This window comes from Echeneis naucrates, chromosome 1, assembly GCF_900963305.1.
Source record: "Echeneis naucrates chromosome 1, fEcheNa1.1, whole genome shotgun sequence".
Classification (NCBI taxonomy): Eukaryota; Metazoa; Chordata; class Actinopteri; order Carangiformes; family Echeneidae; genus Echeneis; species Echeneis naucrates.
Window position 1 is genome coordinate 17,747,930 of NC_042511.1, and position 22,028 is coordinate 17,769,957.

Consider the following 22,028-nt stretch of genomic DNA (forward strand, 5'->3'; position numbering starts at 1 on the left):
TTGAAAAAAAAAAAAGACTTAAAGCATTTTCTGGTTTTTCGAAACTCAACAAAAACAAACCAAAACATCTGAAGACTCTACAGCTACATAGCATCCTTTACTATTCTGCTATTTTATAGAGAAAATGAGAAAGAAAGGCTCCTAGTTGTCAGTAGTACCCATCACAAATGACACACTTTAGTCTGAAAAATCTCAAAGCTCAAAAGGATCATTGTGATCATTGTGGCCTCTCTGTGTCCAGATTAATGCCACAGAACTGGAGTTCACTTCAGCACCAAAACACTTTTCGTCTGTGGCTGAAAATCGTCCAACACATGGAGGGCTGAGTCAAAGTTTATGTCTGTGACTGTTCACCAGTTACTTCACCTTTTGCCTTTTTTTTTTTTTTTTTGGGAACTGACTAAGTAACTCTACTACTGGAAAGATTTCTTTATCACTCAACTCCGTTGCAGTTTTAGTTGCACTATAAATTTTGTCCAGGAGGAAAGAACTTAACGGCCCATAAGGACATTTTCCTGTGATGTCCTGAGACCTGCTGATGTTTCAGTTCAGGCTCAGCTCAAACATCAGCTCGACATTAGATGGAGGGGGAAAAAAAGTCAAGAGGAAGCATGATGAAAACCACCTGTTCTGTTTAATTTTATAATTGACACACAAAAATAATCTACAAAAGACCAAATTATAGTAACCAGTTAACCACGAAATGTCATTTTATCCTCCCCCCACCCCCAAAGAAAGCACAATTCATAAGATGTCACCCACTGCTCCGGTTACATGACTTCACAATGACAATCATGGGTTTACAGTTTTAGGGAGGATCCATCACACACCCTGACTGACAGCACCCCATCTAGAGAAAAGGTCTACAGGAGCAATCTTTGGCGTCGTTCTCAGTGCTGCCGGTCGTTCAGACACACATGGAGGGGGGAGAGGGGGGAGGTAGTCGGGGGAGGACAGCGAGACTCAGGAAGAACGGTTTTGTTAACAGAGGTATTCAGCAGAGGGAAGCTGTCTCTGTCTGTGTTCACACTGACGACGAAGGGAATCGTCTATCATTTTGACTGTCGGGCGTTTTTATTTTTCTTTTCTCACCAACAAACACAAACAGCCATTTGTTGTTTGTGTCTGTGTGTTTGCATTCAGCTCACCAGAAACTGGCTCTGGCTGTTTTTCTTACATGTCCCTTTAAATTTCATCATCAAGCCCAACAGGTAGAAATACCAAATACCTATTACTCCTAATGGGCCAACATGTGTGCGCATTAGTCCAACATCTTTTAGCTTTAAATTTACCTTCAAATCAGGTACTTTTGTTTTTTTTTTTTGTGTATACCAACTATATCTACATACAAACAAAAAGTGTGCAGCTCCTATAAAATTAGTTCCATCATCATCATTAGAAGAGTTTCTCAGGTGCAACTAGAAGTTTCTGACACTGATCTCCCGTTGGGTGAAAACAAGTCATCAAATACAATCAATTCAGCTTTGGACTGAGAAACTTATGTGCTGTGACCATAAATCCAACAGTGTCACATAAAAAGAATATATAAATTTATTCTCATTACAAGTTTCTGTCTTCTAAATACCAGCTTCAGCCTGACAGTCATAACTGTGACTGGGAAACTCAGACTTCAAATTTTTTAAATCTGAACCGAACGAACATCCCAAGATCCCAAGTCTCTTTCAAGGGACAGAAGTTATACGGTCGTTACTGACAGTAATTTTAAATCCCAAACTTCTGTAAACAAGGAGGTCTGGAGTTTTTAGTGTGCAGGTCATTAACACGGTCGAACATTTCCAAGTTCGTTTTCTGACCTTTTCCTGTTAAATGTTCTGTGAACATTTTGTGGAAGCAGCTTCGTCTTGTCAGTGAATCATAAGCAAAACTTTTGCCTAAGCGGAAACATTTTCTCTCTCTCTCTCTGACCAGATCTGTAACGCTTCCTTTCATTCCCCTTCGTGTTCAGTCTGAACATACAGCAGAAATGACGGAGTCTCAAGTGACATAACATCTACAAACATTCACAACTCCAGAAATGCACTGACCAGTTGAGTCGAGGTTGAAAGCCAAGCGACAACTTGCACTTTTGCATTGAGCGTTTTACAGTCCTGCATAGATCTTTTTCATACTTTTTCAATATAAACTAAGGCGTTGTGTTATATTAAGTTGGTTTGAGTCAATAAGCAGAGAAAGAAAACAAAAAAATCTTCACCAAAAAAAAAAGAAAACAATTCAAGTAGGCTACTTCTTGACGTTTCCCCCCTCTCTCACAGGTGGCTCCTCTCTCTAGAAGAGGAGCCCCAAACTTTTTCAATTCAAGTCTTTTTTCCAGAAAAGGTCCAGTGTGATTAATCAGCACCAAGAACACACTGAGCAAGAGAGGGGCATCAAACTTACACTCGCTCATTACTGTTAAAAGGGGAAACACATCTTCACCCATTCATACAGAATAATCAGGGAAAAAAAAAGAACAGTAAAGTGTTTTTATGTATATACACACACATTCAAATCAACCTCTGCGCTCTCTGAATCTCTCTCTCACAAACACACACACACACACACACACACACACACACACACACACACACACACACCATAACATCTTGTTGTCCCTGTGTAAATTACAAATAATTTATTAATATTAATTTAAGCTACTACTTAACAGTCATTTGTGGGAGCAGAGGTGACCAACAATAAAATTTCTACGGACACAACGATTCCCACATCTGAGACAAAAGACAAAAAAATAAGAATTCATTACTCAGTCTGTTTTTCTTTTTGTACTGCAAGAACAAGAGTCCTGTTATTCCACATAAGTTTAAATACAAATTATATTACGTAGCATACTACTACTATTGTCATCTGTACCGCCGCCACCTCGCTCACACTCATTCCACAGTGATCAAGGTCGGTCATATGTAAACATGTTGACGAAAAGAAAAGTAAGCTGAACAAAAATAAGTGTCATCATTCACTCCGTCTTGTTCTCATACCCGGATCATTAGAAAATACAGTTAAATTAAATCATCATTGCCACTTGTAGCGAAGACAGACTGACTCTCCTTTATGTCCATTTTAAAAGGAGACAGCGGAGCCCTGCCCCTTCATACTGCACCGTCATGTCAGTCAATGTGAAGAATCCTATTGGTGGATATGTCTGGGACACCGTGATGTCACCCAACCGGTTCCCATCTCCTGCGCTGTGATTGGTCAGTGGGACTTCCTCTTCATGTCTCCGCCCTGACTTTGGTTCGTATCTGAGAGGAGAGGCCGCAGAGTTTGAACTTTCATCAGATTTTTCTCATCAGCCTGAAGCCCCAGCTGAACCTGATGACTGCTCCACAAAATGCTCGGCCAATAAAGGTAACAAAGGTAATAAGGTAATAATCAATCCATGATGGCATTCACCTTACAGCATTCTGCAGTTTGTCAAATGCTACAATTTCAGTTTCTATACATTTTGAAATTAAAATGAAATATTTTTGGTTTTAGACTTTTGGTTGGTTGCAACATGTTTTTTCTTGTTTTTAAATACTTTTTTAAAGATTATTATTTGATTAATAGCTATTACTATTAATTACTATTTACTAGATAAAATGTTTTGGTCATCAGGAATCCTGACCATTTTATTTTTAACATATAAATATGCAAATGTATTCATCCGTAATTAAGTCAGATCATCTAATTTACCGTAAGATTGGAGTTTCTACACTGAAGTGCTTAGTTACTGTGCTGACAGGAACAGGTCACAGGATATTAAATAATTAAAAAATAACTATTAGCAGCAAGTTATTCTTTCCGATAGATATCAGGGTTTTTTTTTTGGTGTTGAGGCAGGTGGCTGCCCTCTCCGAGCCCAGTTCTGTCCAAGGTTTCTGCCTCTTAAAAGAAGTTTTTCCTGCCACTGACACCAAGTGCTTGTTCTTGGAGGGGTATGTTGGATCTCTTTAACAAATCTATAGAGTCAGTTATGCAAAATATCCTGTCAAGCTTTAAAAAAAAAAAAAAAAACAACCACACGGTCTAATAGAACTCAAGGTTTTAGCCTCAGGTACTGAAATCTGAGTCTGGACTTCTGTCTAAGTTGGCTGAAGAATAAAACTGCTGCACAGAATCGTCCTGGGTTTATTTGAGCTGATGGGAAACAAAGTCTGTTCTTCAGATTGTCCAGCAGAGAGCACTGACATTTCAGCTGTAAAACATCCCCATCACAACTAATCATTGTCCCAGCTCCTCGATAACCCTCAGCATTTACATCATGGCAGCAGACGTTGCAGCTGAGAGCTGCTGACAACTGTGGGCTAACTTTCTTATTTTCTAATTATTTGCTAGAGGAGGCATTAAACTGAGGTGATTTTTTTGGTTGTTTATACTAATAATAGTAAATGGAAATGTGCTCTATGGGAATAACTTTTCAAAGGTTCATAATAATAGTCAGCTTGAGGTTCATCACATGTTGAGCTGGGGCAACAAGGCAGGAAAAGTTATCTTGTAAGTAGCTCTTCCACATAGGATGAGCTGTGTTTGAATTTCTGTCTCCAGGTTGAGATGTTCAGATGGTTCTTTGATCTGGGGGATCTAATGAGCCCATGTGAGACCGGACTGTGACCAGGCCAGGCCAAACACACAAATGATTCAAACATAGCTGAAGTAACATTAATACAATTGTTCAGTGATGAGGTAAAACAAGCACTTTGATGGACAGACTTTCAAACCACAAGCAAATGTTCTACATTTTTCAGTGAGCACAAACACTGAAGTTTCAGTTGTTGATCAAGCTACTGCTCAAATCAAAGAACCATCTGCACAGCACAGTTAAAAAAAAAAAAAGAAACCCTGAATACTCCTGCAAACAACTGCAAAGACAAAACATCTCTGAATAAGTAAGGTTCAGCAACACTACAACATGCGACTCAATGGCTACAGCTGAGGATGCATGCCAAATACCAAGCACACAGAGGCGACCTGACACAGACAGATGGAGACGGGAGGGGGGGTGAAGAGGAGTAGGAGGAGGAATGCAGATTACCTGAGAAAGCAAGCTGCAAGTGAGGAGGTAGGGCAGCCTGCGACCCTGACTGGAGACTCTTGTACAGATCTGAGGAGAGATGGAGGAAAGGATGGACAGATGAGAGAGAAGAAGGCAGAAACAACAGCAGCAATAATTGAGGGGGGGTAGAGAAGATGCCAATGATGCCAAGATGAAGGATGGGAAGGAGACATGTTAAAATGGCGGCACAGCAACAGAAGACGTGAGAGGATCAAAGTGAATGGGCAGCGAATTGAACAAATACAAAAGGTTGAGATGACAGAGAAAGACAAAAAAAACAAAAAAAAAAAGACATAAAAGGTGGAGAGCAAAGGTGGGCGGCAGTGGTTTAAAAAATAAATAAATAAATAAATAAATGAGAGCGAGACAGGGGGGATGTGGAGCACAGCAGGCCCAGTGGAGACACTGCAGATACACTTCAGTATCAACACTCATCATACAGAAGCTGGAGTTTAAATAATTAAAAAAAAAAACAATTTAACTGTTCCCATTAATTTTCAACTCCTCTGTCCACCCTTAGTTTGACCTGTTCTGCTCTGTACAAAGGAAACTATCTGACTGCTATTCTGTTGACAAATGGTGCAATCATGATTCAAACTGCAAGTTTTACGAAAAGGAAAATGAAAAAATAAAAAGATAAAATAGCTTATTGTAGTGCACAGGGATTATTTTCTACTCCTCACATGAAGAGCTAACACTTTAGAAGTAAAAAAGTTGCTCTGCTACAACTGACTAAATTTGCTGTCTACAGAGATCTTAACAAGCTGTGAAACATTTACTGAAAATGAAACAGTTGTTAGAATACGATGTTAAGACTGAAGCGACTTAAATCAATAATCACTTGGAAAAACAGTTCAGGCAAAACATCTGAGTTACTGAGGTTACACCCACATCTGTCCCTATTCTCAGTCACTACAATATACACCTTCTTGTTGTCCTACAACAAAAGAGTACTGATCTATTGCTGAAAATAGTCCCTGACAAATCAAAATATTTCTTCCTGTTTGAGTAAAGATATTTAAATCTGTATTGTACTTATCAGTTTTAAAAAGATGCAATTTCTAAATTAGAGATAAACACAAAATCCAAAACACATTAAATGTTTTGCGAATTGACCGACGGATCTTTGATTGACTCACCAATTAAGTCGCTCTGTGCTAGGGGGTATCCTGAGTTGGAGCTGGGGGCTGAGCCCATGCCAGCAGCCCCTGGGGCTCCAGGAGGGCTGAAATTGAGCAAGTGGGGGAACTGGAAGGGTAGTGAGACGGGTACCAGGCCTCCCAACATCCCAAAACCCAGAGGCAGAGTAGAGGGGCTGCCCAGGAGGGGAGTGCCTGCTGTTGATACCTGCAGAAATAGCAAATAGTCAGACTTAGTTCATCTTTTTTTTCATTTATTCAGAAACACGATTTTTGTACTTTGGTCACTAACCTGTGAGAGGTGTGATGTTGTGGAGGACGTGGCCAAAGTTCCTGAAGCCGCCCAACCGTTTCCTGCCTTTGAACCCTGGTTGGACCCACCCACCACCCTCTGCCTCTGACCATGATTGGCTGAGACTGAAGGTGAAGAAGACGGGGGAGTTTTGTCTGGGTGACTGCTGACAGCTGATACCACCTTATTGTTGGAGTTGTTGATGCTACTGTTGCTTGTGGTGGTCTGAGGTTTCTGGCCTCCAGTGAAGCTGGCCTGTGTCTGCTTCACCTGCCCACTGCCCGATACACTGAAGGGAGGCCTGAAGGTTTTGGGGGTTTTGGGGGAATACTGGTGTTGTTGCTGTTGGCTGGGGATCATCTGATGGGCAAGCGAGTGTGAAGGTGAGGATGAGGGGGAGGGAGAGGAGGAGGGAGGTGGTGTGGGTGCAGGAGGCCGAGGGGTGAGCTTGATGATGGGGGAGGAGTTGTTACTGTGGGACGACTTGGTGAGAGTGGCCTGCATGGGTGTGATGAAGTTGGCCTGGTGGTGGTGGTGGTGGTGTGTTTGGGATTTACCTTGTGAGGGATGTGAATGTGAGGTGTGGGAGGTGGGTGATGGTGAAGATGCCACTGGGGAGGGAGGGCAGAAGGACTGCAGACTGGGGTGGGAGGTAGAGTTAGATCTGGACTGGAGGGAGGGTGAGGAAGAAGGTGTGACGCTGCTGCTCACAATGCTGCCATTGCTGCTGATGCCGCTGGCTTTGGCACTGCTCTTGACCATTCCTTGAGGAGCTACCATATTCCCCATCATCCCAGCTGGGCTAACAAAGCCCTTCTGATGGGGGGGCAGCAGAGGGGAAGCAGTGGGTGGAGGTCGTTGCTTTGGAGGCGATGGGGAAGGGTGTGGATGCAACTTGCCAACCCCGCCTACCACAGGGCTGGGCCTGTGATTGGGAGATGCCATGGTAACATGTCTCTGAGTTTGAGTTTGGCCCACAGTACCAGAACCTTTGATTGGGCCATAAGGGCCGTTTGCACTTCTGGAGGCCGGTGACAAGCCTGCTGCCTGCACACGAACAATAGAGGAGGCAGCCGGAGACGAGGAAGAGGAGGTAGACGAGGAGGTTGGTAGTGTTGTTATCGTTGTTGGCAAGTTCCTAGCAGATGCAGTTGCTAGAGGAACAGTCTCCACCTTAGACAGGGAATGATGCTGTGTTGTGGAGGTGACAGAGACAGAAAGCTGAGAGGCCGACGGGTAGTGAGGAGTCACAGGAGGAGGAGAGGAAGTGGGTATTTGGAGGGGCGGGGGTGACAAGGGACTGTCTGAGGGCCCAAGGCCCTTGGACGCATTGCTGAGCAGGGCCAGAGCGTGGGAGATGGAGTCCAGAGAGGGTGCAGTTAGATCCTCATCAAGGGAATCTGACAGACAAATAGGTTCTGAGGGTGAGGAAGAGGAAGGGGGGCGGCGATTGGCCGTCACAGCAGATGTAGAGATGGCCAGGGATGGTGGAGAGGTCATAGAAAGAGGTGGTTTGTGGATCCATGGACCGTCCTAAAGAACAGAAAACATTTAAGTGTCAGCAAGACAACCATTTAGCCATTTATTATTAAATTTACCTCGGTGGCAGAAACAATAGGGCTTTTATTTATCAATTCTCCTGCTCATTGGTTAATGTGACTGAAAACAGCAGATTTATAAAATCACCATTATGTTGTATATTATTATTTTCACAGCAATCAAACTATCAGTAAAGAATCAATTGCCATGAATGAAACAACACTTCCTCCACAATTTTCAAACTCTTGCAACCTTGATTTTATTGATGGGAACATGAGAATAACGTGATAACATGAATCCTGCTCCAGAAAAGACAGTGGAAATAATGAAGAAATGTGCCTCATACTAAATGTGTGACAGGAGCTGCTGTAGTCGGCAACAGGCAACTTAACCTCCCTTATTGTTTTTCTGTTCAATTTGTTTCTGCTCACTGCAGCTACTGTTTGAGACTCTTATTTTAAAATTGACTTTTATATTGCAAAAAATTATGATGTTTAACTTTATCAAGCACCATTGAGCCATTTTATTTATTACGAAATGAACAATAAAATTCATTCTCCAGAATGGAGAATATATGATACTGTTGGTAATAACCTATTGTAATTTTCTCCTAATTTTTTATGATAGAATGATGTTTAGTAGACAAATTTGAATGAAATCATTATATCATCAATAGTGGAATATATATATACATATATATATATATTTTTTTTTTATTCGATGTAGAAACCACTCACCTTGGTTTTGGCCTTGGGCCCAGGTACCATTCTCCTCTTGACACTGTACCAGAAAAATACCAACAAATATTCAGCCTTTTCCCATTCAAGCGCAGTCTTGGAATAATTCCTGAGCAGTAAGTGTTATTGAAAAAACACAAGCTGTTTGAATAATGTAAATACTTACAGGTTTCCAGTGAGGTGACTGTGAACAGCCAGACTCTCCTTAAACAGAATCCTGAGCAGAAGACACAGACACACAGAATAGCTTACTAGTTGTATATGCTCCATTTCTCAACTAGCACTATGCTGTCATTAGAGTTTGAGATATGATGAAGGGAAAATAGTTATCATGTGAAAAAGACCAAATGACTTCTTTGTGTGTTAACTTCCAACAGAGAGACTGGTTAACTCACAGAAAAAAATCCCTATCACAGTATGTTAAAAAAAAAGGTTAACAATTACTGTTGTGTAAAATTGGACACTATCTGCTAGCATGTGTCATTCCTCGCCATGTATGCAAGATGTACTGTAACGGCACAGTTCACTCATCTTCTGTTGGACTGTACTACGTTCCACGAATGCATGCATTGAACACCGGATGCTATTATTTTACAACAGCAACAATCTTTTGATTCCTCCTGGTAGTTTGCATGATTTTCATGTTGTTGTTTTTCTATTGATTTTATTATTTTTTCCCCCATTTCAGCATCCTGTCGTTATAGATTTGTACGTCTTCTCTGTATTAGAACATCATCTCTTGCAAATCAGCCAGCTGGCAAATGGTGACACATTTAAAGAATTGTGTTTGCTAAAATGTAAATTACTGTAAACCTGCAATTAGTGGAAATCTGTTCCTCTTTTTCATTTATGTTTGAGACATGCCAAAATATTCAAATTATACTTGCTGAAGGGTCTTAATACTGCGCCGTTGCTGTATGTAACAACGCAGTATAAAGCTTTACCACACCACTCACTGATAAGAAACTAGTGGGATCAGTTGAGCCAGCACCACAAGTTCTGCACACACGTACACAAATACAGACACACACAAACCTGGTCTGCATCCAGCCCTTGGGCCATAGTGGTTTGACCTCATTCTCTAAGAAGGCCTTGAGGTAGTCCTCCACAGACAGAGAGCACTGGTTCTCCATGTCATAGCAGCTCAGCTTCACTCGCACCAAACTGCACAGCAGGTTCCTGCACGAGCACAAATCTTCAATTTAATACAAATCATTTCATATTAAAATCTACATTACACTGCTTACAATGAGTCAGGTGTGAACCAGGTGAACCACAGTGTTAAAAAAAGCACTCTCTCGAAATGTGGAAATCTGCTGATGAATTGAATGATAATTGAAAAGCAGCAGCCAGGCTAAATCTCGAATCAGTAGAGGCTTTTCTCTGAAACTCCACAATAAATAACTTTGTCAAAAATACAAAACCCATTTAATGCATGATTTAGTAAAGGAGTGTTGTTGGGGAAAATAAATAAATAAATAAATCATACAAATCAAGCCAACAGCTGAGGGTTAGGGTTAGGGTTATGTATATGTTATGTTATATATGTTACTGATTTGATTTTATCATAGCCCAACCTATCATTTTCAAAATCTTTGTAAAATTTTCCCCATCCCAGCAATTGTGAAGACTCTCTACTGCCTGTGGAAGCTCTATTATTCCTAACAGTGCAGAGTAGCACAAGAGGCGAGTGACATCACAAACACACAGCATTACCTGAGCTTGTCATCCCAAACAAACTTTTTCCGTGGCCCCATCACCCTTTTTCCAGGCTTCTCCTCATCCTCCTCCTCTGAACCATTCTTGTCGCCCTCCTCTGACTGCTGCCTGCACACACAGAGTCAGCAATACATAAACAAACATGCAAACATTCACAAACCAACAGCTGTAAAAACTTCACTGGACAGGCAGAACAACTTTTACACATTAGCTAAAATGCATCATGGAAAAGTAAATGCATCAATGTCTCCCAAAGCAAAGCACTGACAAAATGTTTTGGTAATAGATAAGTAGGAAAGATATAACGTCATTAACGCTTCACTGTGACTTTAGTTTCTTACTCAGTTATCCTCTGGAACATAAAAAAGATAGTTGCTTACTTTGCAACTTTGGCCATGCAGTCCATGTTATATCGTGCAATCTGCTCAGGCATCACACTGCACACCGCCAGCTTCAGCTTCAACAGCGGTGTACGTAGTCGGTCATCCTGAGATTGAGAGCAAGATGGGTGTATTACCAAACCAAAATAGTTGAAGGGATGAAATTGAAGTCAGGGTGAGGAGAAAAGGAAAAAGAGAAGAACAGTCAGTAGAAGAGGCAACAAGAGAAAAAGTGGGAGAAGTATATTGATGTAGTTTGCCAACAATGCTACTTAAATGGTCCATGAAAAAAGACATTTGGAAGCCTGTTTTCAGTGGCAGTCCTTGTTGCATTTGTCTTCCTACCGAGCTCCCCATGCACGAACAACTGAAGCAGTGAGGATGGCTGAGGATTAAAAGCTTCATGAAAAGAAAACTACTGTGGAGAAACTACAGGATAACATTTGGGGTTAGACAGCAGGAGCTGAGTGAAACAGCTCAAATGCAAATCAGAAAATAGGAACTTCAGTCAAACATTTGATATTTTGCTCCTTGCTTCCCCGATGGGTTTATTATGTAAAATCCTCAAATAGCTGATATTTTGTGGTCAGAGATGCGAATGCATTTGCTGCCAAATGAACCATGGGAGTCAAAAATATAAAATTAAACAACACTGGTATGAAGCAACAAAAATAAAAACATACAAAAACAGGAATCACTCAGAAGTGATTCTATGAAGGGACAGAAGCACTTTCATAGATTCAATCTGTAATCTTCAACCATTTTGACACTTCTAACTCAGAGTGAAGCTGAACTTCAAAGCAAAGCTTCACCTAAAATCAACACCACTGTTAGAGTGTTTATATATGAAACATTTTGTGAAAGAGTAGTTAGTGCACGACCTCTGGCACATCATATGAACTAGGTAATGTTATAGGTAATATCAATTGATGGTTACAGTAAATTTTCATCAGAGACCTGTAAGGATTCAGTGATTAGGTTTGTGCACATTACTCCCTCAATGTGACTGTTAGTAACCACAGAGTAATCAGAAAGACTGCAGCACAAAAGATTTTATTCAATTAATCACCTTACATTCTTGATAAATGTAATGTCACTGCCACGCACTCAGATAAGCCACACTCACCTGAATATTGAGGCTGAGCTTCTTCATGCGTTTGAGCAGGGCCTCTTTGTTGCACGGCACAAATGCCTCCATGTGTGAGTAGATGTGTGAGCGCACCTCAGGAGGCTGCTCCTGGACCTGCAGCTCAATACTGAGAGGAGGAAGAAGTAGATGAGCAAGTCAACAATATGGGATAAACTAAAGTCTAGATAAATAGTGAAAAAGATAAAGACAGTGGGATAGACAGAGAATAATACCAAAACAGAGAAATACTTGGTCGTGGTAGAGGAATGAGGAGGATGAACATAAAAGAATGAGAAAGAGATGAAATAAAACAATTCGAGATGGCAGCAGAGGTGACAAGGGAAATCTGCTGGAAGTGACCAAGAAAGAGTGAAAAAGGAGGAAGAAAGTGAGCTGGTATTTGGTTGATGCTGATTTAAACGTTGTTGTACTCACTCCAGGAGAATGTTATTCATGTCCAGGGTGAAAAATTTCTTCCTGCCCTCCTGATCAAACTGCCGCGAGGCCTGAGGGAAAGAGGGTTGAGTCAGCAAACAGCACTGTTCCATACAGTGTACACACACGCACACGAGAGAGAGAGAGAGAGAGAGAGAGAGAGAGAGAGAGAGAGAGAGAGAGAGAGAGAGAGAGAGAGAGAGAGAGAGAGAGAGAGAGAGAGAGAGAGAGAGAGAGAGAGAGAGAGAGAGAGAGAAATTCACTGAAGGACAGAAATACTCCACCTCTCAGATACTGACTTTACTGGCCTTACTCTAACTTTAATATAGAAGGAAGCTGTGAGCCCTGTGCCGCTCGGCTCAAATTAAGTTTGGTGCCTTTGGCAGTCAGTTCAGTTCATTTGGGCAGGAGTAAAAAATCTTATTTAAATTCATATTAAATGTGCAATTTGTTGTGTGAAGCTATAAGATTTCTATTTCTCCTGATAATCTGGAACTGTAAATGAATTACAGCAACACGTTTTTTACTTTTGTTTCTTCTGTTTGTTTTATGATGGTGCAGTTTGCTTCTTTTTTATCCAGTGCAAATGACATTTGAGTTTAAGATTAAATATGAATAACACAGCTCAAAACAAACAAACACTTCAGATCAAGCAAAGTGATACTATACTGACTAATTCTGACTCTCGAGCTTCCTCTACCTATCTTTAAAGTAACAAAAAAAGTTCTTCATTTATTCAGCCACCTTCCTCCTCCTCACTCTTCTCTTCTTCACCTTTGTATCCTTCACTTGCATCATACTTTTCAATTGCCTCGATGCCGTTTTTAACCACAATCTAGAAAAAGATCTCTCTGCAACAGATTGACTCCGTGGCTCCGAGATATATGAGCAACAAGAAAATAAGAACCTGCAAAAGTAGCAATGCCAGCCCTGTTGGTGTAGTTACATAAAACCCCTCAGGGCTCAGTGAGGAGCTAATACTTAACAGGACACTATTCCTGTTGGACTCAACAATAAACATTCAGTGCCACTTCCACAGCTGATTGACACTGTGTCTAACTTCAGTAAAGAGGCATCACCAATAATTGCTGCCCCCACAGACAGGCTACCGTTGACTCACCGCCCGCAGGTCTTCGATGCGTTTAATAAGAGGAGCAGGCAGTCCATCAGGCAGCGGGGGTGGAGAAAACAGTCCACTGGAAGAACCCAGGCCTCGCCCTTGGCTCCCTCCTCCTCCTCCAGCTGCTGCTTTATACGTCGGAACACCAACTCCAAGGATGCCGTTCTCTCTGGCAGTCGCCATTGCATGCTGTTGGTCACTATCTAGCAAGCCAAAGTCCAGGTCGCCAAGGAGATCCTGCAGCTCCTTCTCATTGGCAGAGCCCAGTAGTGACATCACAGCAGCATCTGAGGTGAGGTCCGCCAGCGAGACATCATTGCTTGCTGCATTGCCCTGCGGGTGGGTGGAGTTAGAGGCTAACAGGTGGTTTGTAGAGTTGGCAGGGTTGGGCTCATTAGCCACACCTCCTGCCAGGCCTAGGTGAGGCATGTTGGGGTTTCTTTTCCTCATTTCCTCCTTCTCCCGAGTGAAGCGACGGAGCATGGCTGCCAGGTAAAGCGAGTCTTTCATCAGCTTCTTTCTCTTCTTCTTCTCTGGCCGATGGAGGCTGAGAGCTGTCACTCTGTAGTAAAACAGAGATCTGTTACATTCATGTTTTGTCTTTAAACTGCATTGGTATTTCTTTTTTTACACTGTGCTTTGCTTTCTTATATAGAGTTTTCATATTCAGGTTATCAGTTTCACATGGAACATGAAAACATTTATACACATGCACATAGAATCTGATAAGATTTCTGATCATCTAGGTGCAGATGTCTCTGGAGCCACTGTTATGTTCCCACTGTGAAAATCTTATTTTCAGAAAATATCCAATTGGAGCACTGGAATAAGGCCTTGCCCAGGTTTTGTAAAACCAAGATTTGATCTTTGCCTGCTCAAACACAAACCTGGGACCCTAAGAAAGCTTGATAGTAATCAGGATGATGATGCACTAATAAGCATGCTTATTATGACCATGTCACCATTTTCCTCTCTAAGAGGGAAGATACATTGATTTACTTCATTCTAACCAACTAATAGCAACTGCTGTACCTGTCCCGACGATGTGATTATCAGCTGACACCAAACCTGCAGTGGCCCTTGCTATGATTGTTCATGTTCTTCACCTTCAGAATAATGCATAGATAAAGTTGTTGTTTGTGTAAATAGCATTCGGCCTACAAATCACCATGATTATTTGTTCTGCAATTCTGGCTAGCTGGTCTTCTTAGGAAGTGACGCTGCAGAGAATGAAGCAGGTTTACTGGAGTAGAGTTGTGCAACGCATTCTATTTTGATATAAAAGCTTGCACAGCTGCGTTGATCTCATCCACGCATGTTGCCACTTTTCTGTTGCAATTTTTGATTAATGTAACCGGGAAGCTCTGTAGGAAGAAGGTGCCCACATTCTTGATCCCACCCTCTAAACTCTAATTAGTCAACTGTTTATCCAGCTGCTGGTAACAGCAGCAAATGGGCAGGTCTGAGATATAGGCAGCTAAAGTGGAGACTGAAACCAGACTACTCCATTTCATTTTATAAAAATTACAACAAATTCAATAGCTGGAATTCTACAAATCCTACAAAGGAAATAAAGACAGAGAGAAAAGAGCGAACAGATGTGAACCCGCAATATGAATAAATAAAATGTGATACAAATGCAGTAAGTGACATTATTACTGGAAAACCGAGGTATCCATAGACAGTGACAAAAGACGACTGAAAACTATGAGATATGTGGAACTGTGGGAATTCGGGGGATTAACCTGCAGTCTGCTCTCAAAGATCTGACACACACAACTATATAACATCAGCTGTTTCGTAACGGCACAATGGAAATAGCTGCTGCTATATTTGGAAGGTGTTTTGAGAACGGTAGCATATTGGAGTATTTGGCCTATCCTAGTGTGAATAAAGGAGTGTTTTCTAGAAATTGGCTCTGGCCTGTCACAGCAGCAAAGAGTAAGTCACAGTCAGTGTCTCCACCTCATGATAGATGTATGAGATGGAAGGCATAAAAGCAGGGGAGTATAATGTCTCACAGGGTGGTGGATTATTAGCACGGTAGAGTGGACAGACGCATCATAACATATTCACAGTGGCCCACAAATCCATGGGTATCCAAAAATAGAACTTTTCAACCACGGCAGAAAAGTTTTTCATTCCCATAAGTGTCTTTGTGCTTTTGACGTCCTGGGATTCAGCAGCTTCGCTTCATGTCAATTAATCGCTTGATTACGTGGGAGAATTTTCTATTTTACAGGTGCATGGGAAGCGTATTGGAAAAAGAAACTGAGTGGATGAGGAGTCTTAGTTTGTTTGAGAGCCATTTACGTAATTGACATAAACCCAAAAATCCCATACATGCAAGAAAAACTTCACCAACTGACCAAAGACAGAAATAATATAGTGTTATACCCTTGTTTAGGTACTCTGTTCTTCTTCTGGCTCTTTTCTTCAAGATTGTTCACTTCCTTCTTTTTCCTTTTCTTCAGCATCTGTTCCTTGTCATCAACTGGCTTCTTAAACAAAAGCACATAAATTCGTAAGCCAAATAAGCGAATGACAACACAGTATGATAGGAAAGGATGAATTCTGTCTGAGGAGAACACAAACACACACAGAGCTCTGTGCGTGTTTGTGTATGGGTGTGAGTGAGTCCTTCAGAGATTCCTCTTGATGTGGTGAAAGATAACATCTACACAAGCATTCATATGTCTCGTCATGTAGTGATCCAAGATGTGGTTTGTCCCTGAGCATCACACTTTTTCAGGTTAGAAATAAAAACATAAAATTATGAGATACAATTCCCTACACCAATATTTGTCCACAATATACAAGACGTTATTTTGCATCACTGAACCTGGTTGGCAGAGACAGAGCAGGATTTTTTACAAAATGCTAGTTATTCCAACAGCACAATGAAGTTGTTTGTGGACAATGACAATTGAGTTCAAGTCTGTCAGTAAATTTACATATGCTCAATGACAATGCCAACATGTTAAGAAACACATTAGCACTATTCAAGTAGGTTAAATATTTATAATGTTCGCCTTCTAAGTTTAGTATGTAAGCAAATAATTGTCTGACAGCTAAGCAGGAAACATCAAGAGATCATCACTATCAATATTAATCATCCTCTGGGGATGTCTATACAAGTTTTTATGTCTAGCCTCTAAATAGCAAATAAGATATTTTAGCCTGACCACCCTGTTTTCCACAGTACTTTCAAACATACGGATTGCGAAAAATAATATATACACTTCCATATTATTGGAAAAAATTATTTCATATGAAACTAAGTAACCAGAGTTTCATAGTTATAGTCTGCACTCTTTTCAGTTTATTAGGTACACCCAGCTAGAAGTAATGAAATCTATTACAATCATTCTGTAAGAAATCCTCTTTCATTATGGTTCAAGCATTTGCAGTCATGATGTTTTCCAAGGGCTGATTTAATTTTATGGTTAGTTTGGAGGCTGCAGCTTTGTGGTGCAATTGAAATGGCATTGCATTTCACTGACAGGTATTCTAATAGTTTGTCCAACCTAATTACATCAGTGAGGGTAGGCTAAATATGTATAATGCAAAACAATTAGACACAGTGTCATCCTTACTTTTGAAACACTATACAATTTAGTTGACCTTCACACACAATTAAACAAATGGGAAAAATGTTTAGCTAAAAACAAGTTCAACTCACCTTGTCCTCCTCTCCCTCTGAGTCAGAAGCCGCTCTGAACTGCAGTGTCCCTGTGTTGATGTAAAATCCCCCCAGCTTTGTGGTTAGAGAGGCAGGCACCAGTTCATCATACTGTGAAAAAACAAAGGAAAACAGTTTGCAGTTTAAGATCACTGGAAATTAGAGAACAATAAATCATCTAATAAAGCAAGATGCCAAAATTGCCTCCACATTTTGAGTAACCGATAATGTTTTTGGTAACATTTCACAAAGCAGCCTGTGCTCCTGATGGTCAGTGAAAATGAATGACTTGCACGCCAAAATAAATAAATCAAAGTCTCACAGGGCACAGATGAAAACAATTTTCCCATCACAGAGCATATCAAAACAAAAAACAAACATAAAAAAGGGTCAAACTGGCGCTTTCAATGTGCAAGTGTCAAAGGACAGCTATCAAAACAAAACAACAAATTTCATGTAATGGTTGAGGATCTATACAAAATGTACAATTCTACTTATTACAGTCAGAGACTCTGAATGCTGTGCAGCAAGCACTGTCAAAGAAAAACTGAACTGCGCGGACACGGAGAGCACATACGTATTCATGAGTCATGAGGATGATTTTAGACTATAGTCTCAAGTTGGTAGTAATAAAGGACACGTGTCTATCTTTAGAAATGCCTTTGAATGTATTGTACTGGAACATCAAGCAAGGAAATAAATATTTTATCACAGACGAGTACTGTCTACCTCAACACAACAAGATAATATAACAACAGTTCATGAATATAAGAAAATAAATCAGCAGATAACAACATTTTTAAAAAAGAACAATGTTATTACACAGATTAAAAAGCAACATGTGAATAAGAGTGACAACTAAGGAGTAAATTAAGTGTCCTGGAAAAGAGAAACACAAGGGAAAAATAACCTCATTATTAATAAAAGCAAGAATACTCACAGCTTCCGAGTTGTCAATAAAGGGGTCTGTCTCGTCATACCCAAAGCCAATATCGATTAAATCTTGCATTCTGTCTTTCCTCTTCTTCTTCCCTGTATTACCCTATAAAATAAAGACAAGCCCAAATACTGATTAATGAATACTGATTTAATTTTGATTCCTTAATGTTATTGTTATAATGGTTTGATAAACTGTTCTCCTGTTCTTTCTCAAAGTGACTGTTGTCCAATTGACTTGGCTGTCTTAGCAATACAAAAAACTATGTTTATATAAGCTGATCAATATTAGCCATATATTGTTGTTTCTCTTCGCACTGTATGTATGATCAGATATTTTCAGATTCTCAAAAAAGGCACTATCAACTATAAAAACTTCCTAAAAAACAAAAATAAACAGTAAGTTTGACCAGTTTCTCTGTCTTATAGCCCAATGCAGACAATAGATTACTGAAATGCCAAATATATGTCAACAAGCTGAAAGATCAACTTGTTGAAAATTCAAAAAGTAGATTTTTCAACTGTAAATGTATCAGCCAGTATTAAATTATCAGATTCTTTGACATTGATACTGGTATATTGAGTATCAGTCAGGTGATAAATGTACATGTGATCAGATGTGTATCACTTAAAAATGAAATATATAACTCACATATTTATTTTCAAACTTTTTTGCCAGCGCCTCAACCTGGAGCCGATCTTTCTCCTCATCATCAAAGGGGTCGCTGGGATTGCAGGCTGAAGTTAGACTTGGAGGTTTATTTTTGACCTGGAACAAACAAAACTGACTTTTAAAGATCAGAAACAGAAATGATCAGATATTGGTCAGTTATTGTGCTCGTCACAGCTTCAGTGAGACCTCTTCTTCAAATCATAATATAATGTCCAATCAGCAAAATGTGATTACGTCATCACGTTACCATCAAACTTAGAATAAGTGAACAAATAAAAAATTTAAAATTAAAAACAAGCAAAACCTTGTGCAAGCCTTAAATGAAAATTGGGTTTTTTTTATTTTTCTGTGGTTTGGAAACTTTTTTTCCCACCAAACATTATAAAAAAAAAAAAACGCAAAGTGAAAATGAGTGCAGGCTCCGTTTGATCCCTCAGCTCTGACATTTGCTTGCTCTCATGCTACATCCTGGTACTTCCTTCAGCAATGCTCTCTCATCTATCACCCGCAGCCAGAGGGCCGAGCTGCATGTGGCATTCCCAAGTGCTGAGATGGCTGAGTGACTGAGCTGTTGCTGGGCAAGTCTGGTGAACAGGACACAACACAGGCTTCACCTCGACATGTGCAAAAAAAAAAAAAAAAACGGGACATGATAATAATGATCATAAAAGAAAAGGAGGAGGTCCCCAGTTAAAAGGCTTTAGCGTGTTAAAGCTCCAGCTGAAGTTGGAAAAAAGCACAAGTGGACGGGCTGCATGAGTGTAAGAAAGGAAAAGAAAAAGGAACCGTCTTTTGTGTTGAGTCGCACTAATGGTCAGTTTCCAGCACGGCAGTCTACGAAGGACAAGGTGCACTGTCCCCCTCTGCTTCACTCAGCAATGACAAGTCCACACCAACACTTAGAGCGAGAAAATTAAGTCCGGCTCTCACCGGCCCCATGATGCCAGCCAGGGGATCCTACCTGGAGGTTCTGGATGAGTTCGCCGTAATTAAACTCGGCGGAGGAGCGGTCGTCGGGCTCGGACAGAGGCAGGTTGAGCCGCACCGTAGCCCTCCGCTCGGCTCCTGCCTTGTCCCTGTCGCCGGTTTTACCGAGACGACCGTTGCTGGCAGCTCCTCCTGCCCCGGTCGCTGCCTCGATCTCCCCGGCTCTGCCGAAGCTGAAGTCGGCCTCGTCCTCCAGCCGGCGTTTCCTGGACTCGGCGGCTGTTCCAGCTGCGAAGGCCGACAGGGTGACAAATTGCACTTTTCTCGGTTCGGCCATTTGGATGAGCTGCCTGCCTGAACCTCGCTCCGGACAGACAGCGACAGCGAGGAGAAGAGCTACTTCGCGAAACTACTCCAAATCTGCGGACTGAAGACGGTCCGCCGAGCTCCGGCGGCTGCTCGGTGCCTAGACGGATGTCAGGGCCTCCTCCGGACCATACAAATCGGATTCCAGGGGATGCGACGGTGGGGGAAAAGTTGTTTTTTCGGTAGCTACTTGCATCCTCAATCTACTATGGGACCGAGACATTCACAGGAGCCATCTTGGGTTTCGGGAGTAAATAAAATATCAGAAGAGAGGGGTCGCTGCGCCTGCGCATACGCAAGCAACGGAACCATTGTGACACGAGGGGGGCTCCTGGCGGCCAATCAACTCGTGCCCCGATCCTAAACCCGCCTCTGTCACAACAGGCGATAATAACAACACTATTAGTACTATTATGACCTTTATCAAGTGTGCGGGTCCTGTGTGCATCCCCACATAGACTGCAGGCTCCGTCCCCTACACACATTTCCGGCTACTGCCTCGCTTTCAGAAAATGCTTCATTATGCATTTTTCCACAATGGCACCAGCTCACACTCCATCAGATCCTAAACGAGGCCAGTTCACTGGATTTGCAACACAACACAGATGATAGGCTTACACTGATCACCACTTCTTGATATTCCCAACCAGATATATAAAAATACTGTGCACTGAAAAATATGAATATGTGATTTTCAATTCATTAAAACTGAATAAAGAGTCTTCCTCTATATGTGCCTTGGTTCAGACTTCTAATGGTTTCTGTTGTCAGAGAAATAAGCTCAGACCTGCAAATGTGCAGCGTATTGCAGTGTTAGGTTAATTTTTAATCAAAACACAAATGTCCCCCTCTCGGAGACATATAATAAAATAATGTTGATCAAAGGACAATTGTGGTTAAGAATATTTAGGCCAATGAGAAGTCATGGGATTTGTTAATGTCAAAATTTGATGTCATGTACTTTTTAAACATATATATATATATATATATAAATATAGATTTTATAAATATATAAAATCATATACTGAGACAATGTAACCAAAGTTACTTGGATTCAATTGAAAATGGAGCCAGAACATCAAGCAATTGATTTGATATTAAAATTGATGTTTGCCATTCAGACACCGTTTATTAAATGATTACCTGGTGGAGGTCTGCTGGGAAATGTTCATACAGTTAAAGTGCCCTTTAAAAGAGTCGCATAAGGTTTTTACATGAGACTTATATTACAAGCAATCTTTTCCATGTCCCCAGGGGAGAATGTCAGCAGCATCCGGAGATGAGGCACCGGCAGTAATTGCACATTCAGTAGTAATGTGTAAAGTTTAAGAGATATGAATGTATACTAATGGTGAAAACACTGCAAACAATAATGTAAAACAAAGGATATTTGTTAAACCCTCCTGAAAGGAGGTTTGTGTCCATCAATCAGTCATTCGAGTGCTTACTGGGAATATCAGATCTCAACCAGACATATGAATGCTGATCAGTTCAAACTCTTCAGTCCCATTAGAGTTGCACTGTTAACAGCATCTAAGGTTAGCAATGAGAGTGACACTGTGATTTAGCTTGACCATGGCATGTTAGCCTGCGTTAGCTAAGCCACATTTGAAGAGGGGGGCCGAGGATGCAGCAAACTTTAGGCAGGTACACACCTAAAACACTGACTCTGCCTTCTCATGTCAAACTGGTCATTCATCATTCAGTGCAGTGAGGTTCAAAGAGAAATATGAATTGCCATAAAACATTTTGACTTTTAAATTAGGCAGGGATGCTTTTAATTACAGCAAATGGGGCAATACAGTTTTCAGTGATCTTTGTAATTTGTGTTGTGTGATAGATCTAATGGGTGGATGAAATTGTTACACCAAAGAGCATTTGCTGTTGCCCGCTCTAAACCTCTA

The 22,028-nt window shown here is 41.0% G+C and overlaps 1 protein-coding gene across 4 annotated transcripts; it reads right to left on the reverse strand.

Moving 5' to 3' along the window:
• Positions 1-615: 615 nt before the first annotated feature.
• On the reverse strand, positions 616-20,404 carry LOC115047124 (ubinuclein-2-like). Of its 4 annotated transcripts, none has more exons than XM_029507873.1 (17): positions 19,793-20,403; positions 18,811-18,927; positions 18,163-18,264; positions 17,223-17,333; positions 15,938-16,038; positions 13,541-14,102; positions 12,421-12,491; positions 11,983-12,112; positions 10,857-10,963; positions 10,474-10,584; positions 9,793-9,936; positions 8,924-8,974; positions 8,758-8,800; positions 6,482-8,014; positions 6,190-6,397; positions 5,030-5,098; positions 616-3,257 (listed from the first exon to the last, which is right to left on the reverse strand). In XM_029507873.1, the coding sequence occupies exons 1-17, from the start codon at positions 20,093-20,095 to the stop codon at positions 3,211-3,213; spliced, it is 3,810 nt and encodes a 1,269-aa protein (XP_029363733.1). In that variant the 5' UTR covers positions 20,096-20,403; the 3' UTR covers positions 616-3,210. The 4 variants fall into 4 exon arrangements, with proteins under 4 accessions (XP_029363733.1, XP_029363725.1, XP_029363742.1 ...); XM_029507865.1 differs by having other exon boundaries at positions 15,938-16,041; XM_029507882.1 differs by lacking the exon at positions 5,030-5,098 and having other exon boundaries at positions 15,938-16,041; positions 19,793-20,404.
• Positions 20,405-22,028: the final 1,624 nt, after the last annotated feature.